This window comes from Argopecten irradians, chromosome 8 (assembly GCF_041381155.1).
Source record: "Argopecten irradians isolate NY chromosome 8, Ai_NY, whole genome shotgun sequence".
Taxonomy (NCBI): Eukaryota; Metazoa; Mollusca; class Bivalvia; order Pectinida; family Pectinidae; genus Argopecten; species Argopecten irradians.
Window position 1 is genome coordinate 39,254,128 of NC_091141.1, and position 13,960 is coordinate 39,268,087.

Sequence of the window (13,960 nt, forward strand, 5' to 3'; positions counted from 1 at the left end):
TATAATCGCGCCGCGACAAAGGAATTCCAGCGCTGCACAAATTAAATATGTACAGGTCATTCAATAAAGGTGAGAGAAATATGAAAGTCGTTGATGTGTTTGGTAATGGTAGAAAGCCCCTGGGGACTCTGTCTATGCTAGTCTATATACCACTGGTCAAGCCAGCCATAAACTTCAAATTATATAATTATCAGGTATAACTGGGTTGGGATCATTATCAGATATTACACTGACTATTATCCGGTCAATGGTCAGTCTAATTCAACGGTCAGTCTCACCGGTCAGTCTTAATTCTCTCATGACAAGTACACGGCAGCACTTTAACTTTTCTATCAGTAATGGGAAAGTTCTTGATTTAAAAAAAAATAGGCAGGCTCAAAAAGTTGTACACATATAACAAAATATTTTAATAAAAGAATGTCTGTAAGACATAATGGCCCCCATTTGATGATGGATCATCAAATACTTTTATTGCATATTAATTCATCAAAAATTTTTGGGACAGTCATTTACATTAAATAACATATAAACTGTTTTTTTAATTGAATTTGAATATGGAATTTCACATGCATGTGTGTGACTTTTGTGGTGTTTCCTCCCACACATAAACTTGAGTGTAGTTACTACACTTTTTCAAAGTAGATGATAATGAATTTTATAATACTTATGTCAAAGTGCAGTCTTATTCATCACTGATTTTGCTGGTGAAACACATGATATAAATATTTCTTTCATATCATACTTTATTCTTTCGCATATGCGCCCACAGTGAACGAATCACAGTAGAAACATTTTAAATAAAAAGAATTAACACTTGACCTATAGTCACATGATCTTCAACTTTACATACAAGTACTCTAATATGAATAGTCTCACAATTAAAGAAATCATTCACACAGCCACAAATATTTCTATTAATAGCCACAAATATTTCTATTAATAACCATTAAGAAAATCTTCATCACACGATTTTAAAATTCCAAGACTGACCCCAATGACTTGGTTGTAGAATTAAAAATCTCTGATATGTACGTCAAAACGAGTCTACAATTATCCTAAATATTAACACTGAAAAAGCAAAATTAAACTAACACTGTGTTCATTTTTTGGCAACAATTTTATAAATTATTTTGCTAATTACACGATTATTATTTTCGATACCCCTAAAAAACCCTCTTGCTGCTTGTCTTCTCACCATTTTTAGGCTTATAACCATACATAATTTTGATGTTATCAGACTAAAGAATTCAATTGTGGAGACACAAATAGGAAAACAATATACTAAAGTACATCTCTGATACCAGGCCTCCAATACCATGCAAACTTGGCCTTCTACCATGATGGTCAAACCTGTCTATAAAAACAGACTATAGTCTCTCTTTGCATATCACAAAGTTAGCTCCCTTACAGGTAGGTATTTGATTGTGACATCATTTCTTTGTGAGTATAACATAATTTTGTTCGGAGAAAGCGATGTGAATTGCACCCATAAAATATTTACGTCACAATAGATACCTAACTGCAAGGGAGCTAACTCTGAGATATGTTAAGACAGATTACAGAGTACAAAGAAAACAAAAGTCTTTACTGCCAAGCGGGTTTGATATACAAGTCAAATTGTGTTGGAATTAGCCTTTTTTGACCAAAAAACATGGTCTTATCAAGCAGATGGGCATAATACAGTGGCGGTACCTAATCCAGATTCTTGGTAAATGGGGCTGCAGTGGCCAAGTGGTTCAGACGTCCCAAAATATTACCGTAAGCCTTCTACCTCTGTGTCACGAGTTTAAATCTCATGTTCGGCAGTTGCCGGGCACTGATGCAGGTTGGTGGTTTTTCTCTAGGTACTCTGGCTTTCCTTGAATCTATAAACCTGGCATGCCCTTAAATGACCCTACCTTAAACTAATCAAACCAAACGATATATATATATTTATATAAAAAATAAAAGTCAACGACCTTCCTCTAGTACTTATGCCATTTCATGATGGCTCTTCAGGAATAAGTAAGCCATCAAGAAATTGCGAAAGTACTAGAGGAAGGTCGATGAGTTTTATTTTTTTATATATTAAACTCTATGTGGACATGCACTTTTTTCTTGATATATTTTTATGTATATAGTTGCTGTGGTTCCCCCTTGCCTGAGGAGGACTTAGAAACCGCAAGAAGGAAACATATACATTACTGATAGATTTAATGTTTACCTGTAAGACAAAGCTGGATTCTGTACAACTAGTGCTCACTTCGCGATAATCATCCACCTCTAAACAGTTACCCATTGACACTGTGATCCCGTATCAGTCCAGTGTATAAGAATAGTCCAGTCTTGACTAGATGTGTATACACAGTATAATTGCAACTTTAATCACTCGTCATTTATAGATATTTTCACACATGTCGGTCAATTTAAGAACGTCCATTACGGAAATCACATGTCCAACAACAGTTTATTCAGGATATATAATGTAATTCATGACGCATCCTGAACGAAAATACGGAAAAATTCCCAAACTGCAGGAGACTTTTTTTAGTGTTAATGAAATCATTTCCAAGCATGTGAAGATGTGTGTATAATATATATACACATTATTAATAAAGTTGGGCGGAAGGATGCGGCTGGGATCGGGATGTTTTCGTCGATAGGCAACAAGAGCGTGATCTCGGAAGTGTGAGACAGGCACGGGAAGGGTGGTGACGAGTGCTTTGTTTATATATAACCTTTTGTAATATCAGTAAACTCTTGATTTTCTAGAAGTCATTTTTATTGTTAGAGTTAATTTCACATGTATTAAATGACTTCTAAACCGAGAACATATCGTACAATTACCCCCTGAACACTTGGTACAATATAGCAACATGATCAAGAACTTTAAATCATTACTTTATTTTTCGGTTAAAAAGTGGAATTTTCTATCATAAAAGTAGCCTGCTATTTATCATCTTCCACAGTATGGAAGCCATGATCTTGAGAAAGAGCCCATACTCTCTTCAAATCTTTCAAGTTTCCTGGAATCTTACCTTTGACCACGTCAGCATGGTCGCCACGGAAACCTTTTTGCCAAAGAGTCCTTTTTTGTGTCGGTTCATGTATTGTTGAGCGTAGTTCTCAATGTCACTGTCCGAAGGTAACTTTTGTTTCGTGGATAGCGGACTTGCTGCTCGGATAGGGGGAGCTGTTCCCGCTCTGGTCTGAAATAAAAACATCTACGCCGATTTATTGTCTTGTAAAACAGTACCAATTTAGTAAATCATTCATGAAAGGGTCTAAAATAACTGTTTATTGCTCGAGTTTAGGTTAGTTTTGCAAAAAGATCAAAAGTACATTGTCTGCTAGCACACTGAAATAATATGTCGTTTCATAATCTTTTATAAATTTATATCAACCAAGTTCAGTTGACCCTCAATAATCCAGATTCTGATAGTCTGGAAAACTCACAATCTGGACAGAAATGTCGAGAAACAGATTTGATTATTGATTAATAAGAGGAATTCGGCAGTCCAGAAAATTCTCAACTCCCATCATTTTGAGCTAAGAAAAGAAGTCTTCAGATAACCATAGGTCTACTGTATTGAAACTGAGCAGAATATGTTATCCAGCGAATTCTCTTTCATCAAATAACGTTATTTGTAACAGAAATGCGATCCTGTACTGGGACTAAGAGAGACATTAGCGGTGCCTACCTGTAGGTTTAGAGATCCTATACTGGGACTAAGAGAGACATTAGCGGTGCCTACCTGTCGGTTTAGAGATCCTATACAAGGACTAATAGAGACATTAGCAGTGCCTACCTGTCCATATAGAGATCCTATACTGGGACTAAGAGAGACATTAGCGGTGCCTACCTGTCGTTTAGAATCCTATACTGGGACTAAGAGAGACATTAGCGTGCCTACCTGTGTTAGAGATCCTTATACGGTGCAAGCGGTGCCTACCTGTAGGTTTAGAGATCCTATACTGGGACTAAGAGAGACATTAGCGGTGCCTACCTGTCGGTTTAGAGATCCTATACAAAGGACTAATAGAGACATTAGCAGTGCCTACCTGTCCATATAGAGATTCTACACTGGGACTAAGAGAGACATTAGCGGTGCCTACTTGTCCATATAGAGATCCTATACTGGGACTAAGAGAGACATTAGCGGAGCCTACCTGTCGATTTAGAGATCCTATACTGGGACTAAGAGAGACATTAGCATCTGATTGAGACGGTACGACCATGGAGACCGGTCGTTGTTGGATGACGTCTGGCTGGTGTACAAGGTAACCTTTATCTATCACTGGACTACCCTGTGAGGAATCAGCCATTTCAGGATTTTTTTTCCGTTTTAAGGAAGCAGGGTGCATCTCTAGAGCAAGCTCCTGTTGGATTCGCTCCTGGATCCCGGACGAGGAGAAGACGTTACTATTGACATCCTCGTCATAGCTCTCATTTAATTCAACTGAAACAAATCAACAGAGTTAGTGAGTTTATTATTAAGTTAAGTAGGTTACCAATTTAATCCTTAATTACTTAATTACGTAATATTTATCAGCATTTAACTGTGATTGTTCCTTTAAGCAAAGGGAGGTAATCCCTCCCATTTCTGTTTAAAAGTGTCATTCTATGATGTTTCAGATCACATCTGTCGTTATTTATTTCTCCTAAATATCATTCTATCAGATGAAAACCTTTGAAAAGAAGTGAAATCCCATCCCTTGTATAATCTGTTTGTGTTCTTTATGTTATAATGTAGAGACTACCCCCCCCCCCCCATTCTAATGGACTACATCCATTCACACCCTCTACCTGTATTTGAAACAAAGAAAGTTAACCCTAATATGTGCAAATTTTGATTTCTTATGGAAATTTCAAACTCCTACTGCAGATCTAGTAACTACCATCAACTATTTTTATGTGCTTAAAAAATTCAAAGTGATATGTTTTATTTTTCTGTGTGGAAATTTCTGAAAACCTATTGTGGCAGGACATATACAGACAGATGGACAGACAAGATGATATTATTTATATTATTTCTAATACAAGGCCCTATTATTAAAAATTTCAACAAACTTGCCGTCCAATTTCCTGTGTAACTTACGATGTTTATGTTCGTGTATACCTGGTAAATTAGACACTGTACCTGGACAGCTGTATTGTTTATATACGATACCCTGCCTATACTTTATTGTTTACAGACAATATAATCCCAGACTTCATCTCCGCCAGTTAAAAGAGTCATGTTCTTTTTGGCATCTGTTGATAAATTTTCTGTTTTATCCCCTATTTTTTGTTGGTTTTATTGAGATCTTATATAAGAAGGGTTGGGGGGATAACGTCTTATTCTTAAACAGAACTTCAAGTTAATTTGACCCTAAAATTTTTGAATTGTCTCCCTTTACATGGTAGCATTAACACTCAAATCAATGTATTTTTTATCTAAAATTCTAATGTCCTTTTTTCATCTTTTTAATCACATTGTTTAACGGTAATCCTTTTTCAAAGAGGCTAAAAAGTGTTTCAAAATCAGTTGAAATAAAAGCTTCTGTCTTTCTAGACAAATTCTTATTTTATCTTTCAGCAACTTTTTAATTGATACGTGAAAGAGAACTAAACTTACCTCCTGGTTGGAAGTTTGAGTTCTGAACAGAGTTATGTCCCATGTCTAAGTGTTGGTTATACTCCAATGTGGAGATGGGAATACCGTCAAGGTAATTGACATTGTCAAGGATGTTTTGTCGGTCTTTGAGGACCTCACGATAATGGTTCGTATCTTGTTGGTACGACGTGGGATACACAGGTACATTTTTTGAGGAAATATTTGCATAATCGGTGTTGCGTTCAGTGTCTGAAGCCCTATAGGAATTTTGTGATAGTCGACTTCCGGCCTGCTCCCGAAGCATTTCTTGATCCTGAAAACTACGAGCTGAACTACGAGACGAAACACTATCCTGAAATGATATTGTACTGTCATGGGTATGTTGAAGTCGTAATGACCCTTGAGAAGAATGAATATCGGAGGTATTCCGCGATGAACCTTGGGAAGACTGAGAATCAGAAAGTTCACGATTCCGAGATGAATGTGATGTTTGACTATCATTTCGTTCGTGTTTTATCGCCCGGGTTGATGAATGGGAGGCTTCACTATCAGATCGTTCATGTGGGTAGTAATAATTGTCTACATAATCCCCAGGTGCTATTTGAATGCCCGCGGAACTGTAAGTCATAGGCTCTGCGGGGTGGTTCTCCGACATTTGTTGTTCCACATTTAGCCTCTTATACATAACAGACGGTGTACCATTACGTTTTGGCACACCTACGTAAGCTGGGTTTGTTCGAGGAAATGACCTTGTCTTTGGTTTCAGTGGACTTGGGCTCACATTGCCCTGTTGGTTAACGATATCCTGACTGAACGGTATACACTCAGGTTCTCCATGAGACGATGACGCGGATGATAAACCTGGACTGTACAGTCGTTCATGCAGATCGTGCATAAAAGTTTCTGGGTTCATACCTATTGGTGGTGTATAAGACTCGGATCTGGTCCCATATGAATCTGACTTACTTCCGTAGTCACGCTCTGTAAAACTACCCTGTCGGTTTGCACGGTGTGGGTGTCCGTGTGTAAGGTAAATATCGTCCCGTGCCCGGTGGTCTGTGTAACGGTAACTACTGGACCGACTCGGTGGAGCACTATGTTCCATCACGTTTCTTTGCATGCTCTGTGCACGGTGGAGACGTGGTGAGTCCATGCTACGTGGGGACATCTCGGTGGAGGAGTCCCGCCGAATGATACCCCCTGAGATCGTCGGACTGGACGAGGAATAGCCCGCAGTGGTCGACTGAGATGATTGGCTGCCTCGTCTCCGCACACGGTCACCATTGACGGAGCGGTCCTTAAGGCTGTCATGGTGACTAGAACTACTGTGGGACGAGTTGGAATCCTGCCTCTGGAACCGCTGCTGTAAACAGAAAATACAAAACTTTAATATCGACATGATAAAATTATGAAATAAGGTATACAGTCTGAATGAAACACAGACTTCTCTATCTACAATATAATATAATAAGGATAAGTTAGTCTTGTGAAAAAACACTAAATTTTAATCTATATTTTCCTTAATCAAGCCTAATTTGGAAAGCAGATTGTCTCCATTTTGTCAAACTCGAAAGTAAATTGTCTCCCTTTTCCCATGTAAATACTACCAGTACAGAACTATCTGTAGAATGTCTGACACTTTAGACTGAAATATCTATAGTACAAAACAGCAATACTTTGAAGTCAGGTAGGTGTTAACAGACAGATATCTGTTATATGTTCATATGAAGTTTTTACTCTATAAGCTATACAATTGTCTAGTTTTTACCTGGGGCAGAACAATAAGAAGGTAAAACAAATCCTGAATCAGGACTGGTAAGCATGTTGCTTTCCAGTACATGTTACAGTCAATGTTCAGAACACGAAATTCCTAAATACACTGTCTCTATAGGCAGGTTCCACAGTGCACAGGGTCACATAGATCAGGGTGTTCCTAAATACACAGGTTCTACAATACACAGGAAGTCACTCTGTACAGAAATTCCTATTACAGACTGAACATCACAGTCTTAAAGTCTTTTTAGACAGGTTCTGTAATAAAAAAGGGGTTCTTCGAGACAGTCCCCATAGACAGGTTCCACAATACACAGGGTCACACTGAAGAGTTCCATTCCAATAGAGGTACGTCCTTGACACTAAGTTAACAGTGATGTCCTCATACCACATGTATTATTTACCATACATGGCTATCTACAAATTGGCTCCCATATGGATCAAATCATAAGATGAACATTTCCACAACACAAGTCGTTATGCTGACAGAAGACTGTCTAACTTTATGGCCAAATTCTGCATCTACCTGTCGTATATTTAGACAGTAATTAATTTTTGTTTTATTTATATTCTAAGCGAGCAGTGTAACTGCTCTATCGGCATTTTTATTGTCAAGGTCATTACATTATTTCCATATACAAACTTGGGGGAGGGTTTCACTATTATGATGGGACACAAACATTTCAATGGATGTATTCATGTAGAAACACACAATGATATCTCTATGATTTTTTTTATCTAAACATCCCATAATACTACTTGTAAGTCACTTTCAAATGACCCTTGCTGTAAGGTATACCCTGAGCTTTCGGTCGCCAAGGTTACTGTGTACAATTACTTGTAATTATTCAGTACAATGTCTGCACACTGTGGTAAAACTGTATATTCTATATACAAATGATGATACACAAAATAAGCTTCACGTTGAATAGTTGTTTTGTTGTACCACTTCCTGTGTTATAAGGCTACAGGAAGAAAGATAGTCCTAAAATTTAACCTAGGCTGAATTCTTCTTTAGTTTATCTTACAACAACACAAACTGCTTATCATAAAACCAGTAGTTGACAAGCAGTTTTGCATTAAGCAGCAAATTCCAAATACATGACTCGGATCTTAATAGAATGAATTGAATAACAAGCAGTTGGAAAGCGTTTTTGTTACCATAAAAGAAAAGAGTCTTTGACTCAATGTGCAATCAAATGAGAATAAAGTTCATTATTATTACTAGCATATGTTTTGTGAACTATTCAATTAAACATTGATTAAAACTTTGTAAAGATTACTAAGCTAACTGCTAAAGAATTACTTAAACAGCTAACATTATCGATTGAATCTGACTCGTTGGGAAACTTGGTATACATTTGTACTTGACCTATAACCCCGAATATACAGAAACATTTAAGATTTTCATCAACAGGTTATAGTAACAGTACAACAGCTGTATAACCTATTTCTATAACTTATATGACTTATATAAGATAACATTAACCTACATTTTCTGTATAGTACTTCCCCTAGTGAACCACATTCCAAGATCAAATTTATGTCCTGGAGATTTATACAGATTAACACCAATTCTGCTCCGATACCACACAGTATCCAATATTCCCAAAATTTCCTTATAAGGAAAATCCTTTGATCTCACCGACAGTGTAAAACTTTGCAACACATCAGGAACAGATGCAGTCCTAGTGTAATTTGATAGAATGATTTTTGTACAAACCAAACATTCTTTACAAAAACTTAAATACAAAAAAAAAATATTCTAAGGTTTGATTCTGATAATATTAGGGTAACCTACCCTTGTTTTCCACAGGTAAGCCAGCTTTACAAATCCCATCCTGCCTCCTCCATTATACCTATACAGACAGCCTACAGGAAGTTGAGGGGTGAAATATTCCCCTATATCTAATAATCTAATCCCCTTCCCCCTCCAGGGGGATTCACGGGTCTATATATAGCACAGCTATTCCCAGCGAGATAGATAACAGCTGAGGAGAGATTTGTTTGGAATCTAGATGAATGGTGGCTCTAGTTCTGATAGGGTGGTAATGATTAGGTGTGATATATACACCAAAGGGGGGCTTGATTGGATCTGGGGACTGGGAATACCCGAGGGAGAGAGAGAAGGGCAAAGGGAGGAAAAATGGAAGGAAGGAATCATGGAGGTGACCAAGGAGGTCGGGTTAGCACTGGGGAATACCTGAGGAGAGATGGGCAAAGGGAGGAAAAATGGAAGGAAGGAATCATGGAGGTAACCAAGGAGGGTCTGGGGTTAGCACTGGGGTTAGCACTGGGAATACCTGAGGGAGAGAAGGGCAAAGGGAGGAAAAATGGAAGGAAGGAATCATGGAGGTAACCAAGGGTGTCGGGCTAGCACTGGGGAATACCCGAGGGAGAGAAAGGCAGAGGGAGGAAAAATGGAAGGAAGGAATCATGGAGGTGACCAAGGAGGGTCTGGGGTTAGGGGTTAGCAATGGAGGAAAAAATGACCAAGTGGGTCTGGGTTAGCACGGGGAATACCCGAGGGAGAGAAAGGCAAAGGGAGGAAAAATGGAAGGAAGGAATCATGGAGGTAACCAAGGAGTGTCGGGCTAGCACTGGGGAATACCCAAGGGAGAGAAAGGCAGAGGGAGGAAAAATGGAAGGAAGGAATCATGGAGGTAACCAAGGAGGGTCTGGGGTTAGCAATACTTTGAGGAATACCCGAGGGAGAGAAGGGCAGAGGGAGGAAAAATGGAAGGAAGGAATCATGGAGGTGACCAAGGAGTGTCGGGCTAGCACTGGGGAATACCCAAGGGAGAGAAAGGCAGAGGAAGGAAAATGGAAGGAAAGCTAAGAGAATGATAAAATGAAAGCATATAAAAAGAACAGATAGATAAATGAAACGGAATGAATGGAGAAAAAGGAGAGCAAACAGCTGATTCCCATAGTATTGAATATATACAGCTAAGAGACCAGTAATGGAATGGATGAATAATGGAAGAAAGGTAGAAAAATACATATCTGATGTAGAAGAATGTTAACATGTGTTGGAAAACAGGTGCTTGGATGTAAAACATAACAGAAACAAAGATTATAGCCTTAACATTTCACCATCCCACGTAGGTTTTTGTGTTTTGATAGTGAATTTTTTACCTATTAGTACAAACCAGTAACATCCTTTCCCACATACAATTTAAATTATAGACTTTTTTTTTAAGTTTATCAATAAATTTCACTGATGATGAGTAATAGATTAGACAGGAATGCTGCCCACTTCACAGGTTCAGTAGCTCCCCCATCAAACAAAGGAACTCTTGGATCTGCAGACCAAAATCGTTCAGGCCAATTAGTGTTTGTTGTTTAGTGTTGTGTAAAGTACAAAAGGTATCCAATTTTATGTGGAGAATACATTATTCTGCTAGGCTTTAAAAGAAACAAATGTCAGCTTTAAAAATCAAATTGAAACGCTTGAAATGTTATATTCTAAAAGCTTTTTACCACCAGACAGCACAGGTTCTTATTGCAAAAGTTGTTTACAAAGAAATTTTAATACTCGACTTTTAGGGATTTTTTCTGATGTATCAATCAATCTTAGAAAAAACCCAGCAATTTCAGGCAAGAGGGAAATACAAAAAGATACAAATCCAAGGGTTGATTTTGGCAATAACATTTGAAATGAAGAACATGCAAACAAATGATCAGTTTCACGTTTCAAATGTACGTACTTCAGGTTTTGTAAAAACAACAGATTGTGCAAGCTTAATGTTGCTAATACCTTGAGGTTTCAGGCATCACCTACTTACAAAACAGTTCAAGAAAGACCTTAAAAAGTTTCAATGTGTATTAATGATTTTTTGTGTCTATATCTGATTCTAGACAAAGTTTGAAATCAAAGGGAGATAAGTATCAAAATTTATGTTGGCAATCCTTACTCAATTTTGGCCAGAATAAAAGAAACAATCCCTATAGTTGCCCTGAAAGTATGAGCCCTCCAGGTATGTTTCTGACACAACCTTCATGATCTCTATCTCATCATCAACTCTGACCTCAAACTGACCTCTAACTGACCTCTCATTCCCAGTAATATCAGTATGTGCATCAGCCTTACCAATCAGTAACTACAGTGTAATGGTAGAAACAACCAAACATTTCTATCCATATCAATTACCATTATTTACCAACTCACACTTAACTCAAGTTCCCCTTCAACCCGAACCTCTACTTTTATTTACCCCCTAAATCAAACTAGTCACAACCCCTTAATCTGAACTCTATCAACCCCTTCAATCTGACCCCTCACAAATTAACCCTCTTAGTTTCTGCTCAAGGTGACCCCTCATAACCCCAAGTACCCCATAACCCCCTTAACATGATCTGTCACATTTCTCTCGGACTCCTTCAACCTGACCCATACCAATCCTAAAATTGTTCAAAGAATCTTGGCCTAAAGAGGGGCATTTATGGAGTAGAAACACAGTCAAGAAATAATAGCATTTTTTTTTTACTAAATTAAAAAGGGGAATTCCTGAGCATGGGTTTATCAATGATAAATATGGTTGTAGCTACAGTGCTTATTCCTCTTTCCACAGCAGTTTATAAAGATATTACATTTATATAAATTTTTATTGACCAACTTTTATTTTACCTGACAAATACAGACCTTCATCTCAAGCTTACACAAATATGCAAGAAGAAAGAAATTGCTGAAAGATGCTTTTTTTTTTTTTTTTTTTTTTGCGAAAAAAAAAAAAAAAAAAAAAACCTTTGTATTGCACACTCTGTTAAGTTAAGGAATGTTTTGTGTATTTCCACAAAGATCTCCGTGAGATTTGATGAATGATGCATTATCTATTTCTATGCAAAACTATTTCATGCACGCTATGTGAAGGAGTAGACAGCAAGAAAGCTGTTGTTTTGTGATATAATAGTATATACTTGGGTATACAACCAAGAATTTCAAGCACTTCCCGTGAGAGTACTTTTTTTAAAGAATATTTTGGCCCATTTATGAATCTAAAACATTTATCAAATATTGAATTATTTGGGAAAAAAATACAATAATTTTTTCCGATGTAATGTTGAGAAACTTCATAGGTGTATATAGAAGGAAACAAAACCAAGGAAGGTTCAAAGACAATATATTGTACATTCACAGTAGCTAAATAGAACTTATATTCAGTGTTTTTCCTGGTATTTGTTTGGAAAATTGCCACCTGGTGATTAATTGGAAATTTTTTGAGATAAAAGTAGGAAATGAAAAATTTAAACGGTGTTTATGGAAAATTTTGGAAAAGGTAGAAATAGAAAATTATGCTTCAAGTGTAAGAATGGATACTAAAATACGACATTCAGACTTGGGATTTCCGTAATTTTTTAGTTTCTTCGTGTTATGAAACAAAGTAGGTGTCAACTCACTGATTTGGGAAATTTAGACACAGATTTGGGAAAAAATAGCAAGAAATACAATTGGGAATGGGGCCTTATTTCTGCACCAAATATATAGGCAGGGAAAAAAAACAGTGATATTCATCTTTTCATGATTAGAGATGAATATACAAGGACAAAATTTGATACAAGAATATAAATATTTCATCGACTTTGATCATTTTGAACCTATCCTACTGCACTCTTTTTAATTAACTGATTCATCCCTAAAAATTCATAATGAACTGTTCCATCAGTTGAAATGGAAGAGTCCAAATTCGTCTTCAGGGGTGAATGAGATAACACCTAATGAATTAGGACTTTTTGTATAACTCTGTAGGGCACTATACACCTGATATATAACATGCGGGACCTGAAATGACCCTGGTGATGGTCTATTGTACAGATCTATCCACCAGATGTGTCCCTTGGGATGGAGTAATGATGGAGATATTGAGATATACACTTCATCATGTTTGCCCCAGGAGTCCACTCCAGGGCAGACCAGTACTGTCCATCATCTGGACAATCACCATATAACCAATATCACATTAGAGTATAAACCTAAGGATCATTTTCTTAAAGATGCTCCACCGCCGACAGAGCATAAATGATATTTATCATTTGAACAATAGTTGGTGTTAAATCGTGTATATATATGTCATATTAAAACAAAAAATAATATAAAATAATTCATTTCGCCTTTAGTGCTTTCGCAATCAGTACTTCCTTCCATATAGGATATAGTGCCACGAAATTTTTTCGGGATGCAATTAATTATTTTTCATATTTTAAATTGAAGTAAAATTAGAAGTTCAAACTTTTCAATGGTGGTAATGGTGTAAAGAAGGTAACTTTTGCAACTGAAGAAAAATACTAAATCGTCGTCTTCTGTTTTTGATAGTGAAAAATACCATTTGTCAGCGGTGGAGCATTTTTAATTGTTTACCAAAATTATATCCATTTGTATTCGTTTTTCAAAATAAAATTTGATTACTTTTTTTACTGTAGTCAATAATATTGTTCATGTTGTATTACATGGATATGTTTTCCTTTGATGGAGAAACTAAAAGAAAAAGAGGACCAGGCTAGGAAGGAAGATGTCTAGAGGGGGTTATTAAATTATAGATAAGACAAGTGTGGCTCTAATCAGGTTGAGCGGTCAGTCTGACCATATGTCACACTGCCTACAGCCAATTACA

At 37.0% G+C, this 13,960-nt stretch overlaps 1 protein-coding gene across 15 annotated transcripts in view; it reads right to left on the reverse strand.

The window, feature by feature from the left end:
- Positions 1-13,960, reverse strand: part of LOC138330331 (rho GTPase-activating protein 39-like) — a 157,021-nt gene that overhangs the window by 14,595 nt on the left and 128,466 nt on the right. For 14 of the 15 annotated variants that reach the window (XM_069277886.1, XM_069277885.1, XM_069277884.1 and 11 more), the window contains 3 exons: positions 5,598-6,939; positions 4,150-4,439; positions 3,018-3,203 (listed from right to left, as the gene is read on the reverse strand). In XM_069277886.1, coding sequence (XP_069133987.1) covers positions 3,018-3,203; positions 4,150-4,439; positions 5,598-6,939 — 1,818 coding nt within the window. The remainder of the gene's footprint in view (positions 1-3,017; positions 3,204-4,149; positions 4,440-5,597; positions 6,940-13,960) is intronic. The other variant, XM_069277876.1, reaches the window with a different exon arrangement.